Genomic DNA, 21486 nt, shown 5'->3' on the forward strand with positions numbered 1-21486 from the left:
ACTTGGTTCACTCCAGACCTGTCTGCCCTTGACCAGCACAAAAACATCCTGTGGCATTCTGCATTAGCATCGAATAGCCCCCGTGATATGCAACTTTTCAGGGAAGTTAGGAACAAATATACACAGGCAGTTAGAAAAGCTAAGGCTAGCTTTTTCAAACAGAAATTTGCATCCTGTAGTACTAACTCCAAATAGTTCTGGGACACTAAAGTCCATGGAGAATAAGAGCACCTCCTCCCAGCTGCCCACTGCTCTGAGGCTAGGAAACACTGTTACCACCGATAAATCCACTATAATTGAGAATTTCCATAAGCATTTCTCTACAGCTGGCCATGCTTTCCACCTGGCTACCCCTACCCCGGTCAACTGCCCGGCACCCTCCACAGCAACCCGCCAATGCCCCCACCATTTCGCCTTCACCCAAATCCAGATAGCTGATGTTCTGAAAGAGCTGCAAAATCTGGACCCATACAAATCACCCGGGCTTGACAATCTGGACCCTCTCTTTCTAAAATGATCTGCCGAAATTGTTGCAACCCCTATTACTAGCCTGTTCAACCTCTCTTTTGTATCGTCTGAGATTCTCAAAGATTGGAAAGCTGCCGCGGTCATCCCCCTCTTCAAAGGGCGTGACACTCTAGACCCAAACTGCTACAGACCTATATCTATCCTACCCTGCCTTTCTAAGGTCTTCGAAAGCCAAGTTAACAAACAGATTACCAACCATTTCGAATCCCACCATACCTTCTCTGCTATGCAATCTGGTTTCAGAGCTGGTCATGGGTGCACCTCAGCCACACTCAAGGTCCTAAACGACATCATAACCGCCATCGATAAGAGACATTACTGTGCAGCCGTATTCATCGACCTGGCCAAGGCTTTCGACTCTGTCAATCACCACATAATTATTGGCAGACTCGACAGCCTTGGTTGTTGTATCGGACCTCTGGCAGTCTCTATGGGTGTGCCACAGGGTTCAATTCTCAGGCCGACTCTCTTCTCTGTATACATCAATGATGTTGCTCTTGCTGCTGGTGATTCTCTGATCCACCTCTACGCAGACGACACTATTCTGTATACTTCTGGCCCCTCTTTGGACACTGTGTTAACTAACCTCCAGACGAGCTTCAATGCCATTCAACTCTCCTTCCGTGGCCTCCAACTGCTCTTAAACGTAAGTAAAACTAAATGCATACTATTCAATTGATCACTGCCCGCACCTGCTCGCCCGTCCAGCATCACTACTCTGGACGGCTCTGACTTAGAATACGTCGACAACTACAAATACCTGGGTGTCTGGTTAGACTGTAAACTCTCCTTCCAGACTCACATTAAGCATCTCCAATCCAAAATGAAATCTAGAATCGGCTTCCTATATCGCAACAAAGCATCCTTCACTCATGCTGCCAAACATATCCTCGTAAAACTGACCATCCTACCGATCCTCGACTTCGGTGATGTCATCTATAAAATGGCCTCCAACACTCTACTCAACAAACTGGATGCAGTCTATCACATTGCCATCCATTTTGTCACCAAAGCCCCATACACTACCCACCATTGCAACCTGTACGCTCTCGTTGGTTGGCCCTCGCTTCATACTCGTAGCCAAACCCACTGGCTACATGTTATCTACAAGTCTCTGCTAGGTAAAGCCCTGCCTTATCTCAGCTCACTGGTCACCATAGCAGCACCCACTCGTAGCACGCGCTCCAGCAGGTATATCTCACTGGTCACCCTCAAAGCCAATTCCTCCTTTGGTTGTCTTTCCTTCCGGTTCTATGCTGCCAATGACTGGAACAAACTGCAAAAATCTCTGAAGCTGGAAACACTTATCTCCCTCACTAGCTTTAAGCACCAGCTGTCAGAGCAGCTCACAGATCACTGCACCTGTACATAGAACCATCTGTAAACAGCCCATCTATCTACCTACCTCATCCCCATACTGTATTTATTTATCTTGCTCCTTTGCACCCCAGTATCTCCACTTGCACCTTCATCTTCTGCACATCTACCATTCCAGTGTTTAATTGCTATATTGTAATTACTTCGCCACCATGGCCTATTTATTGCCTTAACTTACCTCATTTGCACTCACTGTATATCGACTTTTTGTTTTCTTTTGTTCTACTGTATTATTGACTGTATGTTTTGTTTATTCCATGTGTAACTCTGTGTTGTATGTGTCGAACTGCTTTGCTTTATCTTGGCCAGGTCGCAGTTGCAAATGAGAACTTGTTCTCAACTAGCCTACCTGGTTAAATAAAGGTTAAATAAATAAAAATTTGCAGGCTAAGGTTAAATCAAGACTTGGTTTCCTCCATTGTAATCGTTCCTCTTTCACCCCAGCTGCCAAACTAACCCGGATCCAGATGACATCCTACCCATGCTAGATTACGGAGACGTAATTTATTGATCGGCAGGTAAGGGTGCTCTCGAGCGGCTAGATGTTCTTTACCATTCGGCCATCAGATTTGCCACCAATGCTCCTTATAGGACACATCACTGCACTCTATACTCCTCTGTAAACTGGTCATCTCTGTATACCCGTCGCAAGATCCACTAGTTTATGCTTATTTATAAAACCATTTTAGGCCTCACTCCCCCCTATCTGAGATACCTACTGCAGCCCTCATCATCCACATACAACACCAGTTCTGCCAGTCACGGTATGTTAAATGTCCCAAAAGCACACACATCCCTGGGTCGCTCGTCTTTTCAGTTTACTGTAGCTAGCTACTGGAACGGCTGCAAAAAACACTCACTGTCCAGTTTTATCTCCATCTCTTCGTTCAAAGACCCAATCATGGACATGCTTACTGACAGTTGTGGCTGCTTCACGTGATGTATTGTCTACCTTCTTGCCCTTTATGCTGTTGTCTGTGCCAAATAATGTTTACCATGTTTGTGCTGCTACCATGCTGTGTTATGTGTTGCTGCCATACTATGTTGTCTTAAGTCCCTCTTTATCTAGTGATGTGTGTTTTGTCCTATATTTTTAATCCCAGCCCCCGTCCCCGCAGGAGGCCTTTTGCCTTCTGGTAGGCCGTCATTGTAAATAAGAATTTTTTCTTAACTGACTTTCCTAGTTATATTTATTTAAACCTTAGTTATTAAAAAAAAAAAGTTAATGGTAAAGCCTACAGACATGAAACAAAGTGCACTGTGCTTCTGATAGTCTGTATAATTTGGTATGCTCAGTTTAGCTCTAAAAGCAATGTTTATTTACACATTAACACCCTAGTCAGTTTGAAAGAAACACCTCTGGTGGGAAAATGCGGATTTGAGAATATTCACATTAAATCTGCCGACAATTGGATGGAAATCTAGCTATTGAAAGCAATTATGGTGTTATTTTCTACACAGATCATACACAATTATTGTCTGACCTGGTTGCATTTGGGACTTCAGTGTTAATCATCCGAAAGAAGCGCCATTCAACCAATTTAATGGCATTCATACCGATCATTACTTTTATTTAGACATTTCACAGAATGGTGAGAACCGGAGGTAGGTGCTAAGAAAAAAATTGTCATGGCTAAAAGGGTTCTAGGTTTTGTCAAATGAAAGTCAGATTTGACTACGTAGCAGGTTAGGAGAATTAGGTTACGGTTAAGAAAGGGGTTAGGGTAAACTAAAATTCACCAAAAAAATCGACTTTTGACGTTCATTTGACAAAAGCTGCACCCTTCTTGCCACAACCAAAGAAAAGATTCTCAAACAAAATCACGTCTGCGCATGTACGTTTATCAGTTCTCTTCGCGCGCGCGAAATTGAGGCCGTTCGATCATCTTGGTAGCGACGTTTCCTTGTTATTCTTTGGGTCTATGTTGACAATTTAGTTTGCATGCTAGAGAGAGAACTTGCATGCCTTTTTTGTTGTTGTCAACTCTTGTATTCCATAGCGGTCCGGTAAAGCGTTTGAACCATTTCGTTAGTTCTGTTGTCATAACTTGCAGTTTGCCAACGTAAGTGTATATTATGCTACCTTTTTTAGCAACTAACCTAGTCAGCTAAGGTAACGAGGTTAGCTATCTAGCTATGTTCGTTGTCTGGCTGAGTGTGCTAGCAGATAACAGATGTCCTTGTATTTGACTTAGGGGTTTTTATAGCTAGTTTGTAGCTAAGGTTGACATATCTTGCTAGCAAAGTAACTTAGTGGCGTGACAAGGGCTAACGTTACCTTGTTGTATGCCAGCAGGTTGTGTTAAACCAAAATCATACATGGGGTCAAACTGCCCGTTTGGTTTGGAAAAAGTTTTTTGAACATTCATTTATTGGGATATATTTACAGAACTAACACAGGTCACGCATTTATTTATACACATCGAGCAATGAAGCTTCAGTGCGACGTCGAAGTCGTGAGCCGGATGCTTCCCACGTATGGGATGAAAAACAGAGGAAAGGGAGCAAGGGCTGTGCTGTCTATTGGGAGACATGTGGACAAGACCACACAACACCACAACATTTATCTAATGATCTGTACAGCAAAGGATAGGACAGGCTCAAAATATAAGGTTAGTATCTAGATATGTGTTTATTTAACTACTTGGCCAGTTGTCTAGCTATGTATTCTATGTTTTACAGGTGTACCCCAAGTACACAGGATGAATCATCCAACTTCTTGACCTTGTTAATTGGTATAGCTACTTTTCAAATGTATGATGACTTCACTGTGGAATGAATGAGTTGCATTTGATTTGAAATCCATTATCTCAGATAACTTGGAGGAAACCCTTGTTCGTTTGTGTTAAACTATTTTGGGTATTTTTTTCCTTAGTCCACTGTTAATACTAGGGCAGGAAATTGCCAGGGACCTCAAGATACGATATTATCACTATACTTTGGTGCCGAAATCACATGTATTGCAATTCGATATGCTCACCATATGTCTGCTGCAGAGGGACAAGAGAGCCATGAGAATGAGTATTGATCAATTACTTAAATAAAAGTGATGAAAACGAATTGGCTCCCTATTTAAAAAAATAAGCTGGATAACAAGCTATGAAGGACAAATACTGGAGTTTTGGTGCAGATACAGCCAACTAGCGTAAAAATAATATTGCGAACAATATGATATATTGTCAGAAATAATATTGCGATATGTAATTGTATTTTTGTTTACCCCCCATTACTAGTTGATACAGTCCCAAAATGTTTTGCATGTCAGCAGACACGTTTTCAGTATATTAGACTTTCAAGAACCAAAGTGTCACCAGCCACATCATCATGATGATGCAAAATCTGTAACATGAACTAAAGATAAAAATGCCTAAATATAGTTTGAGTGGATTTTCCCTTTAATGTGGACATTTAATATAGTGTGTGGTCTTGCATGAACGAGTCACCAGAAATGCTAGGTAACGAATCCACCATCACTTTGTTTTTTGTTCCACGTCTTACTCTAATGTGTGTACCTACTTCCTCTACAGCTAAAAGAAAACATTGAAACATTCTTCACCAGGTTTGTTGAGGAGGGCAAAGCCACTGTGAGACTGAAGGAGCCTGCTGTTGACATCTGCTTGAGCAAGGTATGGATCTAGACATTTCTGTATGGCGGAATCTGATCTCCAATGAAAAAGGAGAATTAAAAAAATATATATATATAATTTGGCCTTCAGGTTCACATGCTACTTACATTTCTGCTGGAAAAGTAGAGCGCTTACACTGAAATAAATAATTTTAGGGCATGCATATTAAAATCAGTTAACATGACCCAACATATAGAACGTTACATTGCTGTATCCTCCCAGCCCTAATTAGGATTTTCAATCATCTCCGATGCTTAAAAGAATCATTGCATAATACACTGAGTGTACAAAACATTAGGAACACCTTGAATTGCACCCCCTTTTGCCCCTCAGAACGGCCTCAATTCGTCGGCCCATGGACTCTACAAGGCGTCGAAAGCGTTCCACAGGGATGCTGGCCCATGTTGACTCCAATGCTTTCCACACTTGTCAAGTTGGCTGGATGTCCTTTGGGTGGTGGCCTATTCTTTATACACACGAGAAACTGTTGAGCGTGAAAAACCCAGCATCATTGCAGTTCTTGACACTCAAACTGGTGCGCCTGGCACTTACTACCATACCCAGCTCAAAGGCACTTAAATATTTTGTCTTGCCCATCCTCTGAATTGCACACATACACAATCTTGTCTCAAGGCTTAAATCCTTTAAAATGTCTCCTCCCCTTCATCTACATTGATTTAAGTGGATTTAACAAGTGACATCAATCCACCACTTTCGCCTGGATTCACCTGGTCAGTCTGTCATGGAAAGAGCAGCTGTTCCTAATGTTTTGTACACTCCGTGTGTATCTTAGTTTGATATTTATGCATTAGCCAGACTTGTCTGAATGTGGGGAGCATGTTCTGTAAATGAGCGACTGTTTCCTCCAATGGGTGACAATGGCTCTAGGCTGTGTTAGGGCAGTGTTGACCTTTCCCCTAGATCTTGAAACACATTTTCAACCCATCACACACACACACAGACAGGCTGTGGTGCGTACAGCTATGGTGATACACAAATGAAACCAGGCTAGCATTGTGAGAAGGACTCACTAGGCAATCCTTTGTGTGACTTATGTTAATAACATCTCATCTGTATTGTAATCTTTTTGTAATTAAATGTTTCATCTTGTGCTAGCACAACTAAGACCAAAGAAATCTGTGTCATGGGAACAAATGTAGGCCTAATACAATATGAGGAAGTCCTTGGGTTGTTAGTTTACGTTATAAACTGGGTGGTTCGAGCCCTGAATGCTGATTTGGCTGACAGCCGTGGTATATCAGACTGTATACCACGTGTATGACAAAAGTTATTTTTACTGCTCTAATTACATTAGTAGCCAGTTTATAATAGCAATAAGGCTTGGCCTATAATAAGACACGTAAAATGCATAATTAAGCAATAAGGCATGAGGGGGTGTGGTATATGGCCAATATACCATGGCTATGGGCTGTGTCCAGGCACTCCGCGATGTGTCGTGCTTAAGAACAGCCTTTAGCCGTGGTATATTGGCCATATACCACACCCCCGCATGCATTATTGCTTAATTATGCATTTTATGTGTCTTATTATAGGCCAAGCACTTTTCCACCATCGTGAATGTTTCTCAATCTGAAGGATAGATAGGAAATGTGTTAACTTGTTTGATATGGAGGGATTTATAAATAATGCCATCCCTTTCATGTAACGCTCAAATTGTTTGATAGCAGGTACGATAAGAGCTGTTGTATTGACTGTTAACCACTAGTGACATCGGTCTTCTTTTGGGTTTCAGGCTGATGCTAACAGCTTGAAGAACTTCCTCTCGGCTGCTCGGTTGGCTCACAGAGGAAATGACACGGACAGCCTGCCGCTCTCTACACTGACACCCGTCCGAGCCAGGGATGTGGAGAAGCCCAAGAAGAAGCTGACTATTGTATCCAAGAAGGACTATCCATTGACCTCCAATTTTCCCTACTCATTAGAGCAGCTCCAGGTGTCCTACTGCAAGCTCTCACGGGTAGACATGCGAATGCTCTCCCTCAAGGCACTGCGCAGACTGGACCTCAGTAATAACAACATAAAAAAACTTCCTGACACTATCGGAGACTTGGGCTGCCTGGCTGAGCTTATTCTCCACAACAACCACTTAGAGACCTTTAGTGAAGCCCTCTGTCTGTCCAGCCTCCAGCGCACACTTCAACACCTCGACCTGAGTCAGAACCGCCTGCAGGCCCTGCCGCCTCATTTCTGCCAGCTGCGAGAGCTGATCAACCTCAAGATGGACAACAACGGACTGGTGTGGCTGCCCTTTCGCATCAGCCATCTCTCCAAGCTGCGCTTTTTGTCTGCTGCACACAACCAGCTGTCCCTGCTGCCAGGGGACTTCCGAAAGTTAACTCTGGAGAACCTGGACCTGTTTGGTAATCCGTTCGCCCATCCCAACCCCCTGGACCACACCATCCAGCTCACCTTCCCCCTGACTCTGCAGGAGATGGCCGCCAGGGCTGTGGCCAACCTCAGGTTAGTTCAATTATTCCTTTCAACATTTCACCCATTTACGTGCTTTTACCTTGTTTGGAAGTGTAAACGTGTAGTATCACGTAAAGTTTTATGCAATATTTTATGCAATATTTGAGCCTAAGTTATGTTTTGTGTTTACACCACATAGAATCCCTTACGGGCCTCATCTCATCCCTGCCCACCTTTGTCAAGACCTGGAGCTTGCCAAGACCTGTGACTGTGGCTGTACCTGTGTGAACTACTACATCAAAACAGCAGTCAGCATGAATCTGCATCTGGTCTCTCACACTGTGGTTTTGGTAGATGACATGGGAGGAACAGATGCACCGGTGCAGCGTCACTTTTGCTCCCTATCATGTTACTCTGAGTTCCTAGACCAATGCCTTCAGCGAGGCCTGAGATGATTTAAGTCCCTCAACTGTTCCACGGCAATCAGTACAGTAGCTAGGTTTCCATCCAATTTGCGACAGATTTTCATGCGAATATTCTGAAATCTGCATAAAAAATATGCGCATTTTCCCACTAGATATGTTTCCATTAAATTGACTTTTTGCGGATAAATGCTGTGTGTGATGACGTAGTGCACATGAACATAACTTTTAATTGTTAAATTCCCATGTACTGAATGTGGAAATACAAGTTAAGTGGGTTTCCATCGTATTGTCAACTCTACTGATGGGTTTTGTCACAACTGTTGCGTTATACAGCAAATGTACCCACTCTGGTCTTGACACGTGCTCTCTAGCCAACAGCTGGCAGATACAGTGCAGGTAGGCTACCTACATGCTGAGATTTTATTATAGAGCACAGTGATATTATTTGTCAAATGGCAGCCAAGCATCGATCATCATGTCACCAGAATAAGACCCTCAATTCTTCAAGCTCATCACCGTGCTCTTTCACCACCCTGTGAAGTTCATCTGTAGTTTAATAAAACTGCATGGTTTCCCGGGTTGTAGTGGGAGGACCACACAAAATATAATCACGTGACTCCCGAGTTTACTTCGATGTGATGGTTATTATATCAATATTTGCACATAAAGGCGTTTCCACCGTAATTTCTCGCATAATTAATTTTAGACACAAAAAGATCCCACCATGTCGAACAAACAAATAATCTGTTGGTATTTATAAAATTGTAACTGCATTTCCTGTTTCCATCAGCCCAGTTGTAACTTTTTTCATGCGTTAGATAATTAATCTGCATGAAATGGTCAGATGGAAACGTGGTTAATACTTTTGGTATTATTCTGAGGGCAATGGTGACCAGCCAGTGTAGACTGTAATGTAAAGGGCAGTATGGACTCTTTGTACATTGGACCCAACACGCATCTCAGAACTGCTTATGTGACCACTGATTGGACATATGCTGACGTTCAGACATTTTGTCTTCAAGTGTGTTTCCCAATCAGTGTTACAGATTGAGAAACCTAAAATGACAAGTAGTAGTTTATATCTGTTTAAGCAAGGTGTGTTTGTGTATATGAAACATTTTTATATGTTTGTGGAATTCAAAAAATTTATTTATTTTTACTGTATTGGTACAAGTTTGAAAGGAAATTAAAGAAACTATCCATATCTATCATTGTCTCAATTAGTTTCTGAAGGTTTAAAATTATATTTGTCATCTGTTTCCATACACCTTTATTTAACTAGGCAAGTCCGTTATGAACAAATTCTTATTTTTAATGACGGCCTAGAAACAGTGGGTTAACTGCCTTGTTCAGGGGCAGAATTACATTTTTATCTTGTCAGCTCTGGGATTCGATCTGGCAATCTTTCAGTTACTAGTCCAATGCTCTAACCACTAGGCTACCTGCCTCCCCAGGTAGCTCCATCTTGTAGTAATACACAATGTACAAGAAAATTATAACAGTAAAACAATTCTTTGAAATGTTAGTATTTGGTGTGACTAATGCATCATTTGATATGTCAAGCAGACTTGAACCTTGTGGCATGGTCTGAGTACAGCATTTACAGTTGTTGAAGCGTCGCTCAAATGGTGAGCTTCTCCACACCCTCAACATGTAGGCCTAATAGCAAATGGTAAGTATAAAACTAATTATAAACTGGGTGAGTACTCCACTGAATGCTGATTGGCTGACAGCCATGGTATATCAGACCGTATACCACGGGTATGAAAAAGCATTTATTTTTACTGCTCTAATTACTTTGGTAACCAGTTTATAATAGCAATAAGGCACCTTGGGGGTTTGTGGTATATGGCCAATATACCACGGCTAAGGGCTGTATCCAGGCACTCCGCATTACGTCATGCATAAGAACAGCCCGTGGCCATATACCACACCCCCTCTGCCTTTATTGCTTAAACATACTAGATGTAAACTTTCCTCCCTTTTGTAGAAAGAAGTATATGGGAAATAACTTATGAACATTGTTTCAAAAGGAGAACTCTGAAATTAATACTGAAGACATGGGAGTTTTACTGATTCACTCATTCAGATATACTTTTTCCTATTGCCCTCAATTGGATAAAAGGATTTTAGGTTTTCACGCAAGACCTCAACTAATTGAATCAGCAACAGACTTCATATAGTATCTTTGTGACGGAGCAAGTTCCTTGACATGAGACTCAGTCCAGGTCATAGATATAGGAGTTTTGAAAAACGAAACCAGCAGATGTAGTATGATCACTAATGACCACCTCTTGTCCATCCTGGTTAATTTCTGTCAGCAGAGCTTGCTGTGGTCTCATATCACAGTCCTGAAAGGTCTGCTCAACAGGCAGGTCATCTTCCTCCTGAGACTGAGCCACCTCCACATGCTCACTGAATCGCACAGTCTTCTGTTTATCCTTAGTTGGAGCTTGACTTTCAACGATCTCTTCTATCTTGGGGGATGAGCAGTCTTTGGCCTGGTTATTGTTGTCAAGATTGGATGGGATGACCATTGCTGCAGTATTAGATGGGTCATCTATTCTCTCGCTCAGGGATGAGGGGTCTGTTTCCACCTAAAATAAAAGTAATTGTCACAGTGGATGTTGGGGTTAGTAACAGCACTGATGAACAGAAGCCTACAACAGGGTCAGCTTTTGCTAGACATACACTATAATAGTACATTTTTCTTCTACTGAATGAATGTTAACCTAAAGATGATGGCTCACCTCATGTAAATTATTGTCATCTGACTGTCCCTCATTCTGGTCAGTGCACCCAGTCTTGCCATCAAACTCAGTGGGCTCTGAAGCTTTAGCTCGGTGTGATTCACCACTTCTCAGTTTGTGTTGCTTGTCCTCAATGTCACCAGACTGTTCAGAAAACTCTATCTTGTCATCCAGGACTGAGATGAGTTGATTTTCAGACCGGAGTGATGTAGCATTTTCACAGTGAACGTCTTCTGAGCTGTCCCCTTCAATGCAACCGCTGTGGTTGGGAGTATCTTCTTTGCCACGTCCGCTGTGGTCGGGGGTATCTTCTTTGCCACGTCCGCTGTGGTCGGGGGTATCTTCTTTGCCACGTCCGCTGTGGTCGGGGGTATCTTCTTTGCCACGTCCGCTGTGGTCGGGGGTATCTTCTTTGCCACGTCCGCTGTGGTCGGGGGTATCTTCTTTGCCACGTCCGCTGTGGTCGGGGGTATCTTCTTTGCCACGTCCGCTGTGGTCGGGGGTATCTTCTTTGCCACGTCCGCTGTGGTCGGGGGTATCTTCTTTGCCACGTCCGCTGTGGTCGGGGGTATCTTCTTTGCCACGTGTTGCGTCTTCCGACTGCGCTGCATAACTATTCTCAAAATCCTCTTCACCATCATCATTGACAAGCTGCCGGCCAGACACTTCAGCGACTGTTGGCTCCTTCAGAGGTAGAACAGGTAAAGTAACAACCAGTTGTTTCTTTTGCTTGTTGAACTTTGCCTCTCCCTTGTTTTCATCCACTGGATATGCCATCGGCACCTCTAGTCTGTAAGCTGGTTTCTTGGATTCCAAACTAACAAGTCTTTCAGTCACGTCTAGATCAGCATCCGCAACAGATCTAAGCAAAGGCAAATCAATAGTGATGACAATCTCTTTAGGGCGTGGGCTCTGACCTGAATCTCTGGAACACCTGAAGTCTTGCAAATCAATGAATGATCTGTATTTTAGAGTGTAATGTGGTTTCGTTGGCTCCTTGGGTGAATTGGCGTTTTGTTGTCTCTGGCTGATCTGGGTGTGGGACTGAATCTTGGCCTTCGGTTTACGGCTCTCCTTTTGATTTGTTGCCGTGTCTGGTTGTTTTTCGTCGGGGTAGGGGAACGAGAGATGATCGTCAAGTGGTGAAGGTTTTTCCTTGGCAGGTTGACCAGGGAAGGGCTTGCGCATGACGGCAGCGTGTGGTGTCCCTTTGTATTTGATTTTCAAAACTCTTACATTGTTTTTGTCTAGCTTCACTCTGCCCCCATTCTCGACAGCCTCAACAGCAGTTTTGTCGACCATTTCCATAAATCTCGGGTTGTTTCCAGCCATGTGAATAGTGTCTGGATGAAACACAACATCATAGATTGTGTACTTATTCCCCTTTGTATCCCTGTCTGGCGTTCCAGGTGTCAAGCTGTGGGGTAGTGACCAATGCTGCCCTACTCTGCCAGCCTCGTCTACCCTCCTAAACTCAGGTTTACGAATCATGTCATTGCTGCAGACATTGATGAAGCACTTCTGCCTACCGTCCATACTCGTCTTCAGGGCTCGGTAAGGTTCGGGGTGGACAAATTGAATGTCCACGCCCCTCTCTTGTTCTAACAACTTGATTTCTTCCTCATATTTTTTCTTGTTCTCTGGCTTTGATATTTCCTCTGCGTATTCGTGCAGCATCTTTCTGAATTCCTCATTTTGAAAAGCCTTGGTAAAGCGGCCTATTTCATCCGGTGTAATATTCAGGTCCTTGAGCTTGGAACAGAACTCCATATTGGTGCGATAAGCTAACTTAGCTACTGTGACGTTAGCCACAAAGTATTTTCACTCTTGTAGCTAGCTTGCTATCCCAGCACAAAACAACAACTTTACTACAGTAATTTTAAGGTGTTACACGAAATATGAATCGATATTATACAGCAAATCATTCGCAACCTGCCAAAAGTAAAGTTTCTCAGTACTTTTGAGTTGCTTGTAGACTAGGTTACCACGGAGTTGTGGCGTAAACCTTGGAGCAATCTGCCGAGTGTCTTGTATGTTGACGAAACCATGGCAACAAGGCAGCGCAGCAGCCAGGTACTGGAGAGGACTCGTCCAATCGCGGGCGTTCGTGTAATAGTCATTCCAAAGCCATAACACAACTTTAGTGAATTTAGTGAAAAGTTAGTGAAAAGTTGCATATAGAATGTTGTTATTATAAAGTGGTGGCCAAAGCAAAGTTGTAGTTGTAAAAATTATGATATCAAACATTACAACAGTCTTGTTTGCAGGCAGAAAACACACCCATTCACAGTCATAATATAAAATAAACTGTAAAACATAAAAAAAATATATATGGATACATAATGATAATTAACTACACTCTTTTGAAAGACAAATCTTCCCACATACCCTGAAGGCCTTATCAACAGTAATACGTGGAACATAGAGTATGAACTATGAACTCTGCATTATCAATTTACTGTAGTCTACTATTGATAATTTCCCTCTAATATTTACATATGAAAATGCTATATTTTCCTAGATGTCTGAAAAAAGGACATTCTCCTCTGTACAGCTGGCAGTAGTTTTGGGGGCATACATGGAAGCTGTTTTTGAAGCAGCTTGCAGTTCTTCACATTCTTGGCTATGTAATCCTCACATATCCTGTGAAAAAAAACTTTTGTTCAACATTCACATTCATTTCCAGATGATGCTGCATACTATTTTGCGCAATGACTCTGTCGGTATGTCCAAAGCGGTAATGCGTTTTTTTTTGCCCTCCTGCGTCACTGTATACACAGAGGATCTCTGCTAAACAGTGTTAATCCTCCTCTCTGTGATTTGTAGTCAACTTCAACAAAGTTGACTAGAAATACAAAGTTGTCTTTGCAATTGTAACAACCAAGCAAAGGATAAATAAGAATATGTTTCAAATGAAAACTGCAGATGACTGCATTAAAATAAATGGCTTACTTACAGTATAAGCTATAGACTACAGTGCTTTCAGAAAGTATTCACACCCTTTGACTTTTTCCACATTCTATTGTGTTACAGCCTGCATTTAAAATTTATTAAATGTAGAGTTTTTGTCACTGGCCTACACCCAATACCCCATAATATCAAAGTGAAATTATTTCTTGGGAATTTTTACTAATGAAAAATAATTAGAATCTGAAATGTCTTGAGTCAATAAGTATTCAACCCCTATATTATGGCAAGCCTAAATAAGTTCAGGAGTAAACGTTTAATTAATTAACAAGTCACATGATTTTTTGAATGACTATGTCATCTCTGTACCCCACACATACAATTATCTGTAAGGTCCTTCAGTCGAGAAGTGAATTTCAAACACAGATTCAACTACAAAGATCAGGGAGGTTTTTATATGTTTTGGAAAGAAGGGCACCTATCGGTAGATTATTTTTTATATTTTTTAAAGCAGACATTAAATATCCGTTATGAGCATGCCGAAGTTATTTATATATTATACCGCCCCTTTTTCTCCCCAATTTCAATCTTGTCTCATCGCTGCAACTCCCCAACGGGATCGGGAGGCGAAGGTCGAGTCATGCGTCTTCCAAAACATGACTCGACAAACCGCACTTCTTACCACCTGCTGGCTTAACCCAGAAGCCAGCCGCACCAATGTGTCGGAGTAAACACTGTTCAACTGATGACTGAGGTCAGTCTGCAGGTGCCCAGCCCGCTGCAAGGAGTCGCTAAAGCGCGATGAGACAAGTAAAGCCCACCCAGCCTGGATCAGTCGATGTGCAAAAGGTTTTTAACGGCCACGTTACTAGCGAAGGCTCTAGGAAACACTTTCACTACTAAAGACACATCGTAAGAAGGTTCTAACGAGGATCTTAACACTAACGCTATGAAAGCTCTGGGAAATGAGGCCCATATCATAGAATTACATACAGTGGGGCAAAAAAGTACTTAGTCAGCCACCAATTGTGCAAATTCTCCCACTTAAAAAGATGAGAGAGGCCTGTAATTTTCATCATAGGTACACTTCAACTATGACAGACAAAATGAGGAAAAAAAATCCAGAAAAACACATTGTAGGATTTTTAATGAATTTATTTGCAAATGATGGTGGAAAATAAGTATTTGGTCACCTACAAACAAGCAAGATTTCTGGCTCTCACAGACCTGTAACTTCTTCTTTAAGAGGCTCCTCTGTCCTCCACTCGTTACCTGTATTAATGGCACCTGTTTGAACTTGTTATCAGTATAAAAGACACCTGTCCACAACCTCAAACAGTCACACTCCAAACTCCACTATGGCCAAGACCAAAGAGCTGTCAAAGGACACCAGAAACAAAATTGTAGACCTGCACCAGGCTGGGAAGACTGAATCTGCAATAGGTAAGCAGCTTGGTTTGAAGAAATCAACTGTGGGAGCAATTATTAGGAAATGGAAGACATACAAGACCACTGATAATCTCCCTCGATCTGGGGCTCCACGCAAGATCTCACCCCGTGGGGTCAAAATGATCACAAGAACGGTGAGCAAAAATCCCAGAACCACACGGGGGACCTAGTGAATGACCTGCAGAGAGCTGGGACCAAAGTAACAAAGCCTACCATCAGTAACACACTACGCCGCCAGGGACTCAAATCCTGCAGTGCCAGACGTGTCCCCCTGCTTAAGCCAGTACATGTCCAGTCCCGTCTGAAGTTTGCTAGAGAGCATTTGGATGATCCAGAAGAAGATTGGGAGAATGTCATATGGTCAGATGAAACCAAAATAGAACTTTTTGGTAAAAACTCAACTTGTCGTGTTTGGAGGACAAAGAATGCTGAGTTGCATCCAAAGAACACCATACCTACTGTGAAGCATGGGGGTGGAAACATCATGCTTTGGGGCTAAAAACGAAATACTTTTTTGCCCCACTGTATAGAGATCCCACAGACAATGTGTTAACAGTTTTACCATTTGCACATTTTAGGTACATACCTCAGATTGGAAAATAAAACACTTTCTGCTAACAACTTGCACATACACTACCTTGGTTTGTTCATGTATGGATGCTCAAGCTCCCTCCATTTCTTTGTCTCAACATCAAATGCCCAGCCATCGCCTAGAGATGCATAATTTTTTTAGAAAACCAAATAATGCCATGTTTCCATGGAACATAAGGTACAGAGGTAGGATTGGGAACCTGAATGGGTAAATTACTCACTCATTGGTTCAGTCCATACCCAGTCCTCCAAATAGAAAGAAAGCGCTATCAGATATTGCAGTTAGGGTATGCCACGACCTTCCCATTGACACAGTGGATTCTGGTACTCTGGAAAAGCCATTTTGAAAGAACAGATTTTTTTTAAATCAAGTGTGATGTGAAAACAGTATAGTACAGAACAGTAACCATTTTAAGCTGAGCATTTGAAAGAGTGTAAATGCGTACATTTCGGACCATGTCCATGATTCTAGATCTAGACAATAAATGTCACTTGTCCTGGATTCCTAAAAGTGAAAAGAAAAACAGAAGAGCTTATTCCAAACAAGCGCAAAAAAAAAACCAGAGTCAAAAGTCCTATGTTTCATTAATGTTCAGCAGAAGACACAATCTCATGAATCGTTGTGACACTTTAGGTTGTCTGTGTCAATGAAAAAACACGAGAGAGGAGTTGAGATGCATCGTTTTTCACCCTTATTCTGCCTCCACATACGTATCCTTTGTTGCCAAGTGTTGCACTGGCATGGGCAGCTCTGGGGTCAGGGGCACGACCCTTTAGACAAAAACAACATTTACAGTGTAGCTAGATATCCACAAAAAAACTATCATATTTGAAGTGTCTTGCCTTATATGCTATACTGTTAATAATATGCTATGACAACACCATGTTTTTGTATATCCACTAAATGAATTGCTTTATTATATATGTAAACACAATTTAACCTCCGTCTTACACTGGTATGTGGTTCACTCCAACTGGCCGATGTTGGGTCAAACATATGGACTTCATTGTTCCATCCCCAATAGATGTCATCTACCTGCAAAGCACAATATTACTAATCCATACAATAAGGAAAGTTAATAGTAAATGAATGTATACCTTTGGACATAATTGCACCCGGAAGCAAACATTACCCTTGATGCCTCATCCATAAGGAAGCTTCTATTGTTACTGATGTCATCAAGTTGCTTATGACCATATCCAGCGAAGTAGATGAGCCTACAGAAATACTAAAACATCGTCCAATCACAAGGGATTCATATTACTACAGAAATACCAAAACATCTTCCAATCACAAGGGATTCATATTACTACAGAAATACCAAAACATCTTCCAATCACAAGGGATTCATATTACTACAGAAATACCAAAACATCGTCCAATCACAAGGGATTCATATTACTACAGAAATACCAAAACATCTTCCAATCACAAGGGATTCATATTACTACAGAAATACTAAAACATCGTCCAATCACAAGGGATTCATATTACTACAGAAATACCAAAACATCGTCCAATCACAAGGGATTCATATTACTACAGAAATACCAAAACATCTTCCAATCACAAGGGATTCATATTACTACAGAAATACCAAAACATCTTCCAATCACAAGGGGTTCATATTACAGGGGAGCTAGGAACCCCCATAAGTGTAGGAAAGACTTTAGTTGGGCCAGCACACTATTTATTTAGACCACCCCTAATAGTAAAGGTGTAATCCCAACCCTGACAATCTTTCTATTTACATAAAGAATGTTTACCTGCCATTGAAAACCCAACAAGAGAGCTTATCTCTGGGTGAGGGAGAGGAGCCACTCTTATGGTTCACTTTCCTCCAGCTATATTTCCCATCCAGGAGGTTGACACAGTAAAGCTGCAAACACAGGGCATTTCAGCATGTAAATGTGAACAAAACAATATAAGGCTTTGTAAACTATTGAGGATTTTCACACTTCCCTGTCAATGTGTACTGTACCATCAGGGCTCGTTTTCATCAAGTGTCTCAGAGTAGGAGTGCTGATCTAGGATCAGATCCACCCTGCCCATGTAATCTTATTCATTATGATCTAAAAGGAAAAAACGAATCATACATCAGTACTCTTACGAGACACTTTGTGAATACATGCTCTGGAGCCCTTTTTCTGGGTTTACCTGATTGGTCTGTCCGTTGTCATTGCATCCCCCAAATATGTACATGTCTCCATTCAGAGAGCAGCCACAGGTGCCTGACATTGGGGGTGGGACCTCTCCAGACATTTGACACATTTCCCTTCAGATTGGAGAACAAACAAACAATAAACAAACAGAACAGGGAAATGGGGGATTCAGTTCTGCAGCTAAATCATTCCAGAACACACATTGCACATAAAGCATAACATTTACCAGATGTATTTAGAGAGTTGAACCAATGGGGTTTCTGCATTATGAAGCATTTACATGACACTTCAACATTCGATGGCAGCCATGTTAGCTCTCCATTAACATTACATGGGAAATGTTTAAAAAAAATACTATAGAACTGAATGTCTAGAATTAGCATTATGATGCATTTACATGAGACTACAACACTATGGCAGCCATGTTAGTTCACCATTAACATTAGATGGGGAATATTTAAACCATGCTATGTAATTGTATGTTCGTAAATTCCACCTAGCAACCTACTCCGATTTCAGAGAGCTCTGGTTTGAGTGCCAGAGCACAGAATAATTGAGGAATTTCCGAACGCCCTAAACTTGGTTGTTGTGACAGGTGTAAGTAAACATCGACGAATTGTTTTAATTAAATTGTTGTCAGTAACTCAGTTACAGTCATGAATCCTCTTGATAACATGACAACACTCAAGAAGCTATGCCAGCTCTGCCTGGGCGAGTAAAATGTTCAGAATTAGGTGTTTTCTCATTAGTGTCTGGAAGTAGCTACCTAGCAACCTAGCCAACTCTTTATGCAGTTGGCGTGGGTGGTTGACTGTCGTTGTAAAGGGGTTGTTCGTAAATTCAATCTGGAGTGCCAGAGTGTGCTCTGGGCGTTCGTAAATTCAGAGCGTTATCAGATTGTCCGTTCGTAAATTCAGAGTGTTGTCAGATTGTCCGTTCGTAAATTCAGAGCGTTATCAGATTGTCCGTTCGTAAATTCAGAGCGTTATCAGATTGTCCGTTCGTAAATTCAGAGTGTTGTCAGATTGTCCGTTCGTAAATTCAGAGCGTTATCAGATTGTCCGTTCGTAAATTCAGAGCGTTATCAGATTGTCCGTTCGTAAATTCAGAGCGTTATCAGATTGTCCGTTCGTAAATTCAGAGCGTTATCAGATTGTCCGTTCGTAAATTCAGAGCGTTATCAGATTGTCCGTTCGTAAATTCAGAGCGCACACTGGACGCTCTGGCCGAGGAGTAATTCGGGTTGATCCGAGCGTTCTGACCTCACGACGGCAGTAAAGCACCCAAGCTATCTGCCTAACGTTGGCCTAGCTTGAAAGCTACTTCCAGACATAAGAGAGAACACCTCACTCTGACCATTTTACTCGCCCTAGCAGAGTTGGTTAGTGTTTTCATGTTATCACGAGGGTTAGTGACTCTAACTGTGTTATGGCAACAATTGAATTACGTTTTTTTTTTGCCGATGTTTACTGACGACATTGGTCATAGTTATTCTGCACTCTGACACACACAGACGAGAGTGCTCTGAAATCGGAGTAGATATCCAGAGTGAATTTACAAACGCTACTCCTCGGCCAGAGCATCTAGTGTGCCCATCCATAGAGAGAAACGCTCTGAATATATGATAGGACAATCTGACAACGATATGAATTTAGAATGCTCAGAGCGCACACTGGGTACACTCTGACACAACGGAGTGAATTTACAAACGCTCCCTGAATGTCTATAATCTTAACACAATTCCAAATTCAAAAACTCTCAAAATACCAATATTCCACTGTGTCAATGTAATAACATTTTAGTAACTATGTAGTAGGCCTAACACCTCTGACATGCGATGCAGAGTTTACAAATTATGACCTGTAGTGTTTACAAAGTCTGCTATCTAATGAATATGTTGGTTTCAGTGCAATCTTTGAGTAAATTGTTGCATATTCTTTTTTTCATGGGTAGATTAGATTTTTTTAAATGTTTAGAATGTAGTTTTCCAAGGATCCAAACTTTTTTATTACATCAATTTATTAATTCACAATCTTTGAAATGTGTTAATCTATATACTTCCCATATACAAAAATACAATTTGTTATAATTAGATTAATATTCTTACCATACACCTCTTTCTAAATCATAAAACCAGACTTCATCATTTGGCAGAAAAACTTCATCATCAGCAATTGACTGCAGAAAACAATTGAAACGTAAAAGTATTTTTTTAAATTATTACTGAATGGGAAGATGGAATACTTTGCTTTACATTCTTAAATTATATCTTTGCATATTCATCAATACTGTATGGAGAAAAAAAACATTTATTGCATAACTACATTGAATAATTTTGTATATCCCTAACAACATATTAGTGAAATATGGAAATGCTTAACATAAATTCAAGACTATCCATTGGCAATGTTTGTAACGATATTTGCTAGTAGACTTTCTTCAAACTCTTCCATCTGTTTGACAGTTTTTGCTTACCACGTACCCTCCCCACACGTACAGGACATTTCCCTCAACTACAGCCGTTTGACCGCTTCGCTCACCGGCTACAAGCTCTGGACAGTGCTTTGCAATTGCAGAATCCATGGGTGCTAAAAAGGGAGAGGAAAAAAATAACGAAAGGTGGCTACATAAAAGACCACACGTGGCAGTACTTTCAGTGTATCTGGTTGAAGAAATCTGTAAAAATGTAACCTTGTTTAGAGATCCAAGTAATTCATTTTTGTCAACACAGCTTTTGACAGCGAAGAACCAAGGCCATATGGTAAGTTAAGGTACAAGGGTCTCTCCTCCGTCGCCCCAAGATGATGTTTTCCAACAGCTTCTTGGAGAAAACACGTTTTTCTTGCCCTGATAGGCTTCAGGGCAGGTTGTCTCATTGGACACTTATGACCTATCCTTCAACCTGACCTACTAATAATGGTTGTTCTATTCTGTATTATTTTTTACACCAATCAAATTATGTGCTGTAAACATTTTAGAATAATATTGCGATATGATAAATAAACATATGACAAGACTGATATACATTAATAACCATGCCAATTGATCATGAAAGTAACAATTGATCATGCAAGTAACAATCTCGGTAATAGCTACTTACATGTCTGGCTGCTTTATCCATGTGTTTTTGAGAATACCCAATGTTTTGAAAACATCAGCTGACTTCCAACAGCAAATATCGGCAGAATCGTGCAGTAGTGAAGCTTGTTGTGTAGAATCTTTGCTTTGAAGGAAGTGACG

General features: G+C 41.4%; 2 protein-coding genes and 1 long non-coding RNA gene across 3 annotated transcripts; 1 reads left to right on the forward strand and 2 right to left on the reverse strand.

The window, feature by feature from the left end:
* The first annotated feature begins 4267 nt into the window (after nucleotides 1-4267).
* Nucleotides 4268-9583, forward strand: lrr1 (leucine rich repeat protein 1). The gene is made up of 4 exons (XM_039008840.1): nucleotides 4268-4517; nucleotides 5433-5531; nucleotides 7285-8012; nucleotides 8161-9583. The coding sequence occupies exons 1-4, from the start codon at nucleotides 4335-4337 to the stop codon at nucleotides 8414-8416; spliced, it is 1266 nt and encodes a 421-aa protein (XP_038864768.1). The 5' UTR covers nucleotides 4268-4334; the 3' UTR covers nucleotides 8417-9583.
* A 1022-nt stretch (nucleotides 9584-10605) lies between these two features.
* Nucleotides 10606-12906, reverse strand: LOC120059716 (protein kintoun-like). The gene is made up of 2 exons (XM_039008769.1): nucleotides 11137-12906; nucleotides 10606-10983 (listed from the first exon to the last, which is right to left on the reverse strand). Exons 1-2 carry the CDS (start codon nucleotides 12904-12906, stop codon nucleotides 10606-10608), a joined length of 2148 nt encoding a protein of 715 aa, XP_038864697.1.
* Nucleotides 12907-15958: 3052 nt separating this feature from the next.
* LOC120059792 lies at nucleotides 15959-21439 on the reverse strand. The gene is made up of 6 exons (XR_005478173.1): nucleotides 21347-21439; nucleotides 20722-20834; nucleotides 18242-18359; nucleotides 17851-17963; nucleotides 17217-17312; nucleotides 15959-17119 (listed from the first exon to the last, which is right to left on the reverse strand). It is a non-coding gene; the product is annotated as an uncharacterized LOC120059792 (long non-coding RNA).
* Nucleotides 21440-21486: the final 47 nt, after the last annotated feature.

Source organism: Salvelinus namaycush, chromosome 15, assembly GCF_016432855.1.
Source record: "Salvelinus namaycush isolate Seneca chromosome 15, SaNama_1.0, whole genome shotgun sequence".
NCBI lineage: Eukaryota > Metazoa > Chordata > Actinopteri > Salmoniformes > Salmonidae > Salvelinus > Salvelinus namaycush.

Excerpts from the sequence above, each read along its gene's own strand:
- LOC120059716 (XM_039008769.1), bottom strand. The coding sequence starts at position 12,906 with ATGGAGTTCTGTTCCAAGCTCAAGGACCTGAATATTACACCGGATGAA. Across the intron at positions 10,984-11,136 it reads ATGACAATAATTTACATGAG|GTGGAAACAGACCCCTCATC; the intron begins GTGAGCCATCAT and ends CTTTTATTTTAG.
- lrr1 (XM_039008840.1), top strand. The coding sequence starts at position 4,335 with ATGAAGCTTCAGTGCGACGTCGAAGTCGTGAGCCGGATGCTTCCCACG. Across the intron at positions 4,518-5,432 it reads GGACAGGCTCAAAATATAAG|CTAAAAGAAAACATTGAAAC; the intron begins GTTAGTATCTAG and ends CTTCCTCTACAG. Across the intron at positions 8,013-8,160 it reads AGGGCTGTGGCCAACCTCAG|AATCCCTTACGGGCCTCATC; the intron begins GTTAGTTCAATT and ends TACACCACATAG.